Below are 12,105 nucleotides of genomic sequence, written 5' to 3'. Positions count from 1 at the left end.
CTATCTCATAGCCATACCTCCCAACCGTCCCAGATTCAGCGGGGCAGTCACGGATTTCGGGCGGTCGCTGTCCCGGGTGGGCCAGCGGTACGGTATGTCCCGGACTCCCGGTGTCAAATGTGTCTGCATCCTCAGGACGCAGATACAGGTGAACCCAATGCTAAAGCAGGGAACTGTCAGCTCCCTGCTTCAGCATTCGTACAGAGGACTCCCCGGGCACAGAGGTGGTGACAGAGCCTCTTTAAGGGGTTGTGGCACTATCTACATGGGCACTGTGTCCCCATCTACGTGGGCACTGGCACTTTATGTGTGGGCACTGGCACTAGGGGCAGCTAAGGGGGCATTATACAGTATGGGGGCACCTAAGGTGGCATTATAGTGTATGGGTGCAGCTATGAGGCATTATACTGTATGAGGGCAGATAAGGGGGCATTATACTGTATGCGGGCAGCTAAGGGGGCATTATACAGTATTGTGGCAGCTTAAGGGGCATTATATTGTATGGGGGCAGCTATCTTTATATCTATCTCATATCTATCTAACTATTTAATATCTATCTATCTATCATCTATCTATCTATCTATCTATCTATCTATCTATCTATCTATCTATCTATCTATCTATCTATCTATCTATCTATCTATCTATCATCTATCTCCTATCTATCTATCTATCTATCTATCTATCTATCTATCTATCTATCTATCTATCTATCTATCTATGTATCTCTACATCTCATATCTATCTAATCTATCTATCTATCTATCTATCTATCTATCTATCTATCTATCTATCTATCTATCTATCTATCTATCTATCTATCTATCTATCTCATATCTATCTATCTATCTATCTATCTATCTATCTATCTATCTATCTATCTATCTATCTATCTATCTATCTATCTATCTATCCCATATCTATCTATCTATCTATCTATCTATCTATCTATCTATCTATCTATCTATCATCTATCTATCTATCTATCTATCTATCTATCTATCTATCTATCTATCTATCTATCTCTCTCATATCTATCTATCTATCATCTATCTATCTATCTATCTATCTATCTATCTATCTATCTATCTATCTATCTATCTATCTATCTATCTATCTATCTATCTATCTATCTATCTATCTATCCCATATCTATCTATCCCATATCTATCTATCTATCTATCTATCTATCTATCTATCTATCTATCTATCTATCTATCTATCTATCTATCTATCCATCCATCCATCCATCATCTATCTATCTATCTATCTATCTATCTATCTATCTATCTATCTATCTATCTATCTATCTATCTATCTATCTATCTATCTATCTATCATCTATCGCTCCTCACCTCTACATTGCAGTACTCTTGCCCATCCTCCGCTGGTTCCCCGGCAGTGATGTGACTTGTGCTGCACACACAGTGAGTGTCAGGAAGAGGTTAACTTCGGTGAATCCCCTCCAGATGTTGGCTCCAGCTGCCAGTCATGTGATGTGAGGGGCACCCTGCCCTCCCCGCTGCCGGCTGTCTAGGAGGAGGACACAGGTGTCCAGGCGTGCGTTGTGCCCGTCTCTCCGGCGCTGCCTCATTCATGTCCCGGCTCAGATCTGCTGCTTAGAGCTGTAGGAACAGGAGCTGCCTGGATGTCTGGGGGCAGAGGAGGGGCACCCCTGACCCTGCAGCACATGGCACCGTGACACCCGGGGAGGAGAGGGTTAGAAAAGTTGCCTGGATGAAGCCCAGTCAGTCCCGGCACCGGCATTCCTCTGGGAATGAATTTACAATCCGATACCATTTCCTTAGCGGGACCAAGACATCAGGTGAGTGGCACAGACCTCGGGATGGCACCGCTGCCCCTTGTAGAGCCAATCCTATGTATTGCAGCTTCACTTTATAATGAGTCTTTCAGTAAATCCTTCTTTGGCATTTTGCATGTGGCATCTGTATTTCCTGCTTGCCATGATGTAAGAGTGGCATATTTACATGCAGGTGCCATGGTTTCCTGTGACTTGGCACTGTACATATTATACCTGTCCGACCTGGTATGTTGTGTATAGAGGTGCAAGTAGTGACTTGGCACTGGACATGATATACATAATAACCTGGCATGTTGTATATGGGTGCAAGTAGTGAATTTGGAAAGGGAATATTGTACCTCTACTACCTGGTACCTGTACCTAATTTGGCACTGTACATATTATACCTTTACCACTTGACATATTGTATATGAGTACAGATAGTGACTTGGCATAGGGCATATTTTACCTGTACCTTCATATTATACCTGTACCTTACCTGGGACTGTACATTTTGTATCTGTACCACATGACATACTGTATATAGGTACAGGTAGTAACTTAGCACTGTACCTGATATTACTGTACTAACTGACATGTTGTATAAGGGTGCAGGGAGTGACTTGGCACATTATATGACACCCCTGTACCTCCTAGCATATTGTATATGGGTGCACAGAGTGACTTGGCACAGTATATGACACCCCTGTACCACTTAGCATGTTGTATATGGGTGCACAGAGTGACTTGGCACAGTATATGACACCCCTGTACCACTTAGCATGTTGTATATTGGGTGCTGGGAGTGACTTGGCACAGTATATGACACTCCTGTACCCCCTAGCATCTTGTCTATGGGTTCAGTGAGTGACTTGGCACAGTTTATGACACCCCTGTACCACCTAGCATGTTGTATATGGGTGCAGAGAGTGACTTGGCACTGTATATGACACACATTTATTACCTAGCATGTTATATATGGGTGCATGGAGTGACTTGGCACTGTATATTTCACCCGTGTACCACTTAGCATGTTATATATGGGTGCGGGGAGTGACTTGGTACTGTATATTTCACCCCTGTACCACTTAGCATGTTATATATGGGTGCATGGAGTGACTTGGCACTGTATATTACACCTCTGTACGCCCTAGCATGTTGTATATGGGTGCAGGGAGAGACTTGGTGCGGTATATAACACACCTTTTATTACCTGGTTTTATACATATGTCTTGCATCGGTTACTTGGCACAGTATACGTTGCATAGGTTGAAAAAAGACACATGTCCATCAAGTTTAACACCTCTGTACCTGAAATAATGACTGTGGGGGCAGGGAGTAGATGGACACTATACATATCACACCTGTATTACCTCGCATGATGTGTATGAGGAGTGCAGCTAGGGTCAAGAGAAAGAACTGTTTCCTATAGTAACGTGCGACGATTAATCCTAATAATTTTTGTTATGGTATAAGTCCCAACAAAAATTTAAAAAATTGTCAATTCTGCCAAACTTTGTAAACTATTTTAAATATTTTATCAATGTTAGACAATACCTAATGTTATATTATAGGATCATGGACTGTCACTAAACATAGATTGTATTATTTTGTATTAATATAACATCATGGTGTAGTCAGATTTCATAATATACCTCATTTGGCACCATATTTGCATAACTGCTAGAGAGTTATATTACATACTAATTGCATTACATATGTGTTCTTTCTTACCTTTCCTCTAATCTCAACATATCCTGAGATGTATGGTGGGAGATGACCAGCCGTGAAAAAACACATGATTTTGAGATGTCTGTGCTACAGTATGTATCTATGTGTGGCCACCGAGTGGTTGTGATGTGAATTGCAGCCTATCAAGGGTTTTGCTATCGTGTCGCGATATTGTATTGCATTTCATGAGAAATTGGAGTCCTTATTCAAATTCAAGCAAAGGTCAAGGCCACATCTGTATATGTACTAGGCAAGTAGTTGATCAGACACCATTTTTCATGACTCATAGGTATACGTAGAAGCGAGACACCGTGATCCTAAAAATCAAAATTGCAGCCTGAAACTGGTATATGATACTAGAACCTTCTTCTCATCCCAGGATGAGAGAGTGCAGTGCCAGTTGGCTCACTACCTCTCCATGCCTAGGAGATGGGTACATAACAAATGGGCATCTTTCTCACTTCGTTACCTATCATAGCAATGATTGTGAAGAAATGGAGCTCAGTACAAAAAGGTTCATAATATCCAAGAACAAAGAGGATGGAACCAACCTGAGCTGCCCACCTTGCCACAGGAACAGCTGAGACTATGGGGGTAGTTGCAGTTGTCCATATACTTTAATAGTAGTATCAGCGGTAGTAGTACATGTTGGCCATTCAGATGAGTGGTTGACCATGTAAAAGGTGGTAGTGCCAAGTGCACCATAGCAAGGGCAGTTCTTCAGTAGCAGATTTCTGCTCTGGTTTACAGTATATAAGAGGGCCCCCTTCTATGATATTCATATGTCCTAAGAGGGAATATGGAAAGGGGTTGTCTCATTTAAAGGGAACCAGTCACCAGCATTTCACTTATTGAACTCTACTCACCCCTCGCTGGTCGCTGCTGTCAAAAGTTCATTGCCGTTATCCCCTCTCCTAAACTCCTCTTCCGACCGTAAATAACGGTCCGCAAACATTTTGCACCTTTTATGGTAATAATCCGGCAGTCTCGTTAATTCCTCTTATACCCACCCTGAGTGCCAAAATCTTGTCTGAGCGCGCATGTGCCCGTCATGTATAGTTCGACACCCTTCCCTGCATCGCCCAGGCCTCAAATCTAGTTACTGCGCATGTGCCGCTATGATATCCCGTTGTGCGCATGCACCAAAAAAGGACATCGATGCGCAAGCGTGGGATTCCGTGTGTGCTGGGGGGAGGCGAGGAGCTGTCAATCAAAAGTAAGGAGGCGGGGTAAACTCGGAAATGCTTGAGGAATGAAGATATGACTCTTTCGAATGAAGATATGACTCTTACTCATTAGCATACAGCACGGGAACACTAAAAAAAACGAATACTAAAGGTACAGAGCCTACTTAGAATATAATTATAGGTTACATATACATGCTTTCTCACCCGCTACCACCAGGTATTGCTGGTTTAATCGGTGAAATGCTGGTGAGAGGTTACCTCTTCCTCTTAGAATGGAGATCCAGTGGAAACATCCATTTCTAAGCAATATGATAAGGTTATGCTATTATAGCACGTCATAAATTTAAGCAGAACGTCATAGGAAGAATTTATCATTTTCTCTGTGGCCTTGAGTTTTTCTTAAGTTTTCCTGAGCACTAGAGAATTTGCGTTCAGGTTTTGCTGGTCGCTATAATTTGCTTGACTACTAAAGTGTTTCGGTTATTAAGGATTTGGTGCTCTCGCTGATAAATAGTTTCACGCTACATAGACGGTAATTGTAGTAATGATATCCAGTCTTGCTATTTTATGTACAGTAGGTTTTAATCTCTTAGAAACAAATACCGCTATTGTATCAGGGGCTTGTGTGGGCTGTGAATAAGTGGTGGAAATGTTCTCTAGGGCTGGTCATGCAAATTAGGTAAATAAGCCGCAGGTAATTCACTTTCACATAAAGCCTGAATGATCAGGTTGATGAATGCAATAATGGAGGAATACAATACCATTTCAATTTAGCTACTTATATTTTTGTTTTGTTCCGTGCACCATAAACTTAAGAAAATTGCATCATTATTAAATGTGAAGAAAGTCCAAGTTAAGTTGGAGTTTAAAGGAACTGTTTACTTAAAATAAAAGATTTTTATTTAAAGTGGTACTGAAGTAATCTTTTTTTTCTTTCTATTCTTATGCAGAAAAATTTCATGATTTAATCTGATAAAGTGCACTTCTTTCTTCGACACATAGGTGTCACTGAAATGAGGATTTCACTATGGCTGACAAGTCTAAACCACTATAAGGGGTCAGGAAACATACTACTAATCCTGTAATAATTTGTCCACATAAAAAGCCCCATAGCCCCTGAACTTTTAAGACATGCTAATCATCAATGCCCTGGAGCCACCACCGATCCCTAGAACAAACCAGTCATATTCCCATTTTTAGTGGCGAGGTGGCTATGCATGTACATTTATTCTTAATTAAAATGAATAGGTAGGTATGATATAGGGCAACTCTTTGTGTGCACATTGGCTGGGGTCCCAGCTTCTTAACCACCACTCTTTTGATTTTTTAATATGATTGAGCATCAAAAAAATGTTTTGGGACAACTCCTTTAAATGAGTTCTCTAAAATATATATATATATATATATATATATATTTATAAAAATTGAGCACAGCGCTGCTCTAAATTCTCAATACGGTCCTTGTACGCTGATTTCAGGACCATGGTTATACCTTTTCTTTTTTTTTTTTTTACTTCCTCTACAAAAACTGTTATTTCTGGTTGTGCTGCTGCGGAGACTTTCAGTGTTCAGCTGTAATCTAAACAGGAACCTGCACAGCAACCTACAGCGCCTCCACAGGGGAAATTAAACACAGTTCCCGTTTAAATTGATGGTAATGCACAAAAGTGCTGGGTCCTGCAGAGAAATGCTCTTTGTACCTACTCCTCACTCTTGGTAATAGATGAGATCCACCCGCTATTAACTCAGAATCCCCTAACAGATTATTTAAAATGTTTTTTTTAAACAAGATAACCACTTTAAACTGCCATCTACACCCATTTTTAAGAAACAAATACACAGTTGGCATCTAAATTATCCTCCTTTACACGGTGCCACCTAGTCGCCCATTTCAGCTGGTAGTATAGTCACCTGAACTCTGGGTTGAGGAGCTGCATATGGGAGCTCTCAGTACTGACTACCGTAGAGTGACTACATATTGTCATCTAGAAATGAACCTCTGATTTTAGACACACAATAGCTATACGCTAAATATATTTTTCCCGCAAAGGACTTTCATGACTTATCCACTATATATATATATCAACAAATATATATATATATATATATATATATATATATATATATATATATATATATATACATATATATATATATGTGTCTGTATATATACACTTCTGATTGTTGAACATCTCACTGCTGGGACCCCATGATCCTGAGAGTGTGGGTGCCTTGTCATACTCTATAGGAGATATGACCAGACATAAAAGCCTTTGTGTGTAAACCGCTTAAAACATGATTGAACACCAGCAGCATCTTTACATTAATAATAATAATAATAATAATAAAAAAAAATGGAAGATCTATGTATGTATGGTAATTATCTAAAAACAGATGTTCATATATATATATATATATATATATATATATATATATATATATATATATATCTTCAGGGCTTTTATGTTACTTTTTATATCTAGTAAATCTGCTTGACAGGATTTAATAACACTCAGGCAACACTATAGGAATGCTGTTCTGTCAGACGCAAGAGGGTGGCGCCAAAAGATGCCATTCTAGCAGTTGTGGAAATAAGATCTAACGGCTACAGTTTATTTGTGGGATTTGGGAAAATGTGAAACGTGTAATAAAGAATGAAGGCGACTATAATACTTTTATTATTAGTATTCTGCTGAAAAAAAAGGTATATGATGGAAACTGAATACAAGAGTCTACAATATGACAGGAAACAAACTGTTTTACTCTTATCTTTTATTATTGAGATGTATGTATAAGAATTCGCCATTACCTTTAATGAATTTATGTGATAAGAATAATACACACTAGAAGGGATATTTTGAACTTAAACATTTATAGCAAATCCACAGGATATGCCATAAATGTCCCGGCTCTGGCAGGCACACGGCTCCCTCCATTCTATTCTGTGAGAGTTCCGGAAGAAGCAGAGCAAGCACCGCTCTTCTTTTTCCATAACTTCCATAGAATAAAATGCTAAAAGAACCGGAGCACCAGAATACATGGTGCCTACTGTAATATTTGGTGGAGGAGGGATAATGGTCTGGGGATGTATTTCTGGGGTTGGGCTCTGCCCCTTATTTCCAGTGAAAAGGTAATGTTAAAGGGTTATGTGTGGATCGAAAGTATTAGCAGTGTACTGACTGCAGTATGTGAGTACACTTGCTAGTACACAATCCAGGCCAACCATAGCGCCGATTCTGAGATTTTCATACATTTTTATAGTGCTGCCGGGGGACAGGAAGTCTAGTGTCACAGTCTTCTTGCATGACGACACGACTTTTCGTCATGTGACTGGCCCCGCTGTACTCTATGTACAAGCAGTAGCAGTAGTACATCGATTCCATATATGGACAGTGATGTCAGGGGCTTCCCCAGAGTCCCGGAGCAGAGCCTATACTAGCGCTCTGCTCTGGGACTCCGGCTCTGGGGTTGCCCCTGACATCACTGTCCATATATGGACAGTGATGTCAGGGGATTCCACAGAGCTAGAGTACCGGAGCAGAGCCTATACTAGTGCTCTGCCCGGGACTTCAGCTCTACTCCGGACATGCCTATCCATATATGAACAGTGATGTCAGGAACAGTGCTGTAAATGGGGCCTAGAGAGAGGAGGCACGGGAGCGCGCACGTCAACGTGGTGCCCTCAGCAACCGTTCTTCATAGAATCCGTAGCCAGCTTCTGATGTTGCTGGCTACGGATTCCAACTGACAACGAGCTGGGACTACAGAAGTAGAAGAGAGGGAGGAGCAGTAAGGTAAATGTTATATATTGAACAGTTTTGTATTGTATTAACCCCTTCCCACACCTTGACGTAACTGCACGTCAAGGTGAGCAGTAACTTCGCGTACCTTGACGTGCTGTTACGTCTGTACTTTGACAGTTAACCGCCGCACGGCACTACACCGCAACTGTGCAGGGCGTCTGATTTCAGCAGTTAACCCCTCAGATGCGGCATTCAATTGCGATCGCCGCATTTAAGGAGTTTAGCGCAGATCGCCAGCCCCCACATGAAATCACGGGGGCTGGCGATGGTGCTCATGGCAACCGGACGCCAGACAATGGCTTCCGGGCTGTCATGTATAGAAGCCTATGAGGACCAGCCGCAGGCTGGTTCTCATAGGCTTCTTGTCAGAGTGACTGTCACGTCACAATGACAGTTAGAACACATTACACTACGTAGGTAGTGTAATGTGTTCTAGCAGCGATCAGAGCTGCAAGTCTAATGTCCCCTAGTGGGACAAGTAAAAAAAGGAAAAAAAAGATAATCAAAATATTTTATAAAAGTTTAAAAATAAAAGTTATAAGTTACATAAATACAAAATGCTTTTTTTCCTATAATAAGTCTTTTATTATAGGAAAAAAATTAACACGTTAAAAATGTACACATATTTGGTATCACCGCGTTCGTAACGACCCAAACTATGAAACTATAATGTTATTTTTCCCGCACGGTGAACACCGCAAAAAAAAATAAGTAAAAAACAATGCCAGAATCAAAATTTTTTGGTCACCACCCCTCCCAAAATATACAATAAAAAGTGATCAAAAATTCGCATGTATGCCAAAATAGTACCAATAAAAACTACAACCCGTCCCGCAAAAAACAAGCCCTTACACCGCTTTTTTGACTGAAAAATAAAAAAGTTACGGCTCAGAATATAGTGACACAAAAAATTATTTTATAAAAGTGATTTGATTGCGCAAACGCTGCAAAACGTAAAAAAACCTATATACATATGGTATCGCCGTAATCGTACCGACCCGCAGAATAAAGTAAAATTGTCATTTATAGCACACGGTGAACGCTATAAAAAAAAAAAGAATAAAAAACTTTGTCAGAATTTATGGTTTTTGGTCACCTTGCTTGCCAAAAAAATAGAATAAAAAGTGATCAAAAAATCACATGTACCCCAAAATGGTACCAATGAAAACTACAGATTGTCCCGCAACAAATAAGCCCTCACACAGCTCCGGTGAAGAAAAAAATAAAAAATTCTGGCTCTCAGAATATGGCGATGCAAAATGTGCAGAGTGTTCCAAAAGCGGATAAGGTCGGGCACCATTTATCAGTGCGACACTGGCCACATATCTGCGTATTATTATTTATTTACCCCATTATTATACCCTCTTATTATACCCTGATGTATCCCGCACAGATTGCATATGCCGCCACATTATAAACTGAAATACAAGTAAAACCCCATACAGAACTACTACCAAGCCAAATCTACGCTCCAAAAGGCAAATGGCGCTCCCTCCCTTCTGAGCCCTACAGAGTGCTCAAACAGCAGTTTACGTCCACAGATCTGGCATCGCCATACCCGGGAGAACCCGATTAATATTTTATGAGATATTTGTCTTCAGTGGCACAAACTGGGCACAAAATATTGTGCACTAAAATGACATATGAGTGGAAAATTGTAATTTTCTCTCCGAACCACACGATGCACATTAACCCTTTCGTGCACCACGACTTAATAGCATGTCGTGGTGTGGGGGGTGATGTATGGAGCGGGCTCACACGCTGAGCCCGTGCCATACGTTGTGGATGTCAGCATTGTATTACAGCGAACACCCGGGACTAACGCCATTTTTTAACTCGCACAGTGGACGCCGTAAATGATTAAGAATTTAAAACGCCAAAATTGCTGTATTTTTGTCACCTTAGCTCTAAAAAAAAATGTTGATAAAAAGTGCTCAAAAAGTTGTACATACCAACAAATGGTACCATTAAAAACTACAGCTCGTCCTGCAAAAAATAAGCCCTCACACCTCTCAATCGCCCAGTTGATAAAACTCAAGTTTCTCAGTAGATTAAATGATACTTTAAATGGTGTCACTAGAAAATAAAACTCCTCCCGCAAGAAATAAGCCCTCACATGAATCTATTGACGGAAAAATAAAAAATGTATGGCTCTTGGAAGAAGGGGAGTGAAAAATACAAATAAAAAAAGCAAAAAATGGATCAGTCCAGAAAGGGTTAATTAATTTCTAATAAAAAAACATTTATGACCACATGTGGGGTATAGCCGTACTTTGGGGAAATTGCTTTACAAATGTTGGGGTGCTTTTTCCTCCTTTATTCTTTGTGAAAATGAAAAATTGCAACTTTTTAGTGGAAATAATGTTGATATTCATTTTCACTGCCTAATTCTAATAAATTCTGCAAAAGACCTGTGGGGTCAAAATGCTCACTATAGCCCTAGATAGGTTCCTTAAGTGGTGTAGTTTCCCAAATGGGGTCACTTTTGGGGGGTTTCCACTGTTTGGGTTCCTCAGGGGCTTTGCAAATACAACATGGCACCCGAAAACCATTTCAGCTAAATTTGAGCTCCAAAAACCAAATAGCGCTCCTTCCCTTCTAAGCCCCGCTGTGGGTCCAACCAGCCGTTTATTACATATTGGGTATTTCCGTAATCGGGAGAAATTTTTTTACATATGTTGGGGTGTTTTTTTCCTTTATTCCTTGAATTTTTTAAAAAAAAACATGTTTTTTTCAGAAAAAAAGTAGATTTTCATCTTCACAGACTAATTCAAATACATTTAGCAAAAAAACTGTGTGGTCAAAATGCTAACCATACCCCTAGATAAATTCCGTGAGGGGTGCAGTTTCCAAAATGGGGGTCACTTTGGGGGGTTTCCACGGTTTTGGTCCCTCCAGTTCATTGCAAATGCGACATGGCACTGAAAACTAATCCAGCAAAATCAGCGTTCCAAAATCCAAATGACGATCCTTCTATTCTGAGTCCTGCTGTGGGTCCAAACAGCAGTTTATTACCACATATAGGGTATTGCCATAATCGGGAGAAATTGCTTTACAAATGCTGGGATGTTATTTCTCCTTTATTGCTTGTAAAAATTACAAATTTCTATGTTTTTCAGAAAAAAAGTAGATTTTCATCTTCACAGACTAATTCTGTGTAAACAAACTGTGGGTCCAAAACGCTAACTATACCCCTAGATAAATTCATTGAGGGCTGTAGTTTCCAAAATGGGGGTCACTTTGTTTTTTTTTTTTTACTGTTTTGGCACCACAAGACCTCTTCAAACCTGGTGCCTAAAATATATTTTTTTTAAAAAGAAGGCCACAAAATTCACTAGGTGCTCCTTTGCTTCTGTGGCCTGTGTTTCAGTCTATTAGCACACTAAGGCCACATGTGGGATATTTCTAAAAACTGCACAATCTGGGCAATATATATTGAGTTGCATTTCTCATGTAAAACCTTCTGTGTAAGGGTATGTTCACACGGCCTATTTACGGACGTAATTCGGGCGTTTTTGCCTCGAATTACGTCTGAAAATAGCGCCTCAATAGCGCTGACAAACATCTGCCCATTGAAAGCAAT

General features: G+C 40.2%; 1 protein-coding gene across 2 annotated transcripts in view; it reads left to right on the top strand.

Annotated features, from left to right (window-relative positions):
* Window positions 1-1,453: 1,453 nt before the first annotated feature.
* The window catches only part of SGCG (sarcoglycan gamma), a 279,818-nt gene continuing 269,166 nt past the window's right edge, over window positions 1,454-12,105 (top strand). For both annotated transcript variants that reach the window (XM_075850001.1, XM_075850000.1), the window contains exon 1: window positions 1,454-1,825. In XM_075850001.1, coding sequence (XP_075706116.1) covers window positions 1,778-1,825 — 48 coding nt within the window. In that variant the 5' untranslated portion in view covers window positions 1,454-1,777. The remainder of the gene's footprint in view (window positions 1,826-12,105) is intronic.

This window comes from Rhinoderma darwinii, chromosome 2, assembly GCF_050947455.1.
Source record: "Rhinoderma darwinii isolate aRhiDar2 chromosome 2, aRhiDar2.hap1, whole genome shotgun sequence".
Taxonomy (NCBI): Eukaryota; Metazoa; Chordata; class Amphibia; order Anura; family Rhinodermatidae; genus Rhinoderma; species Rhinoderma darwinii.
Note: the sequence above shows the minus strand (reverse complement) of the source record. Positions and strands in the feature narration are given on the sequence as shown.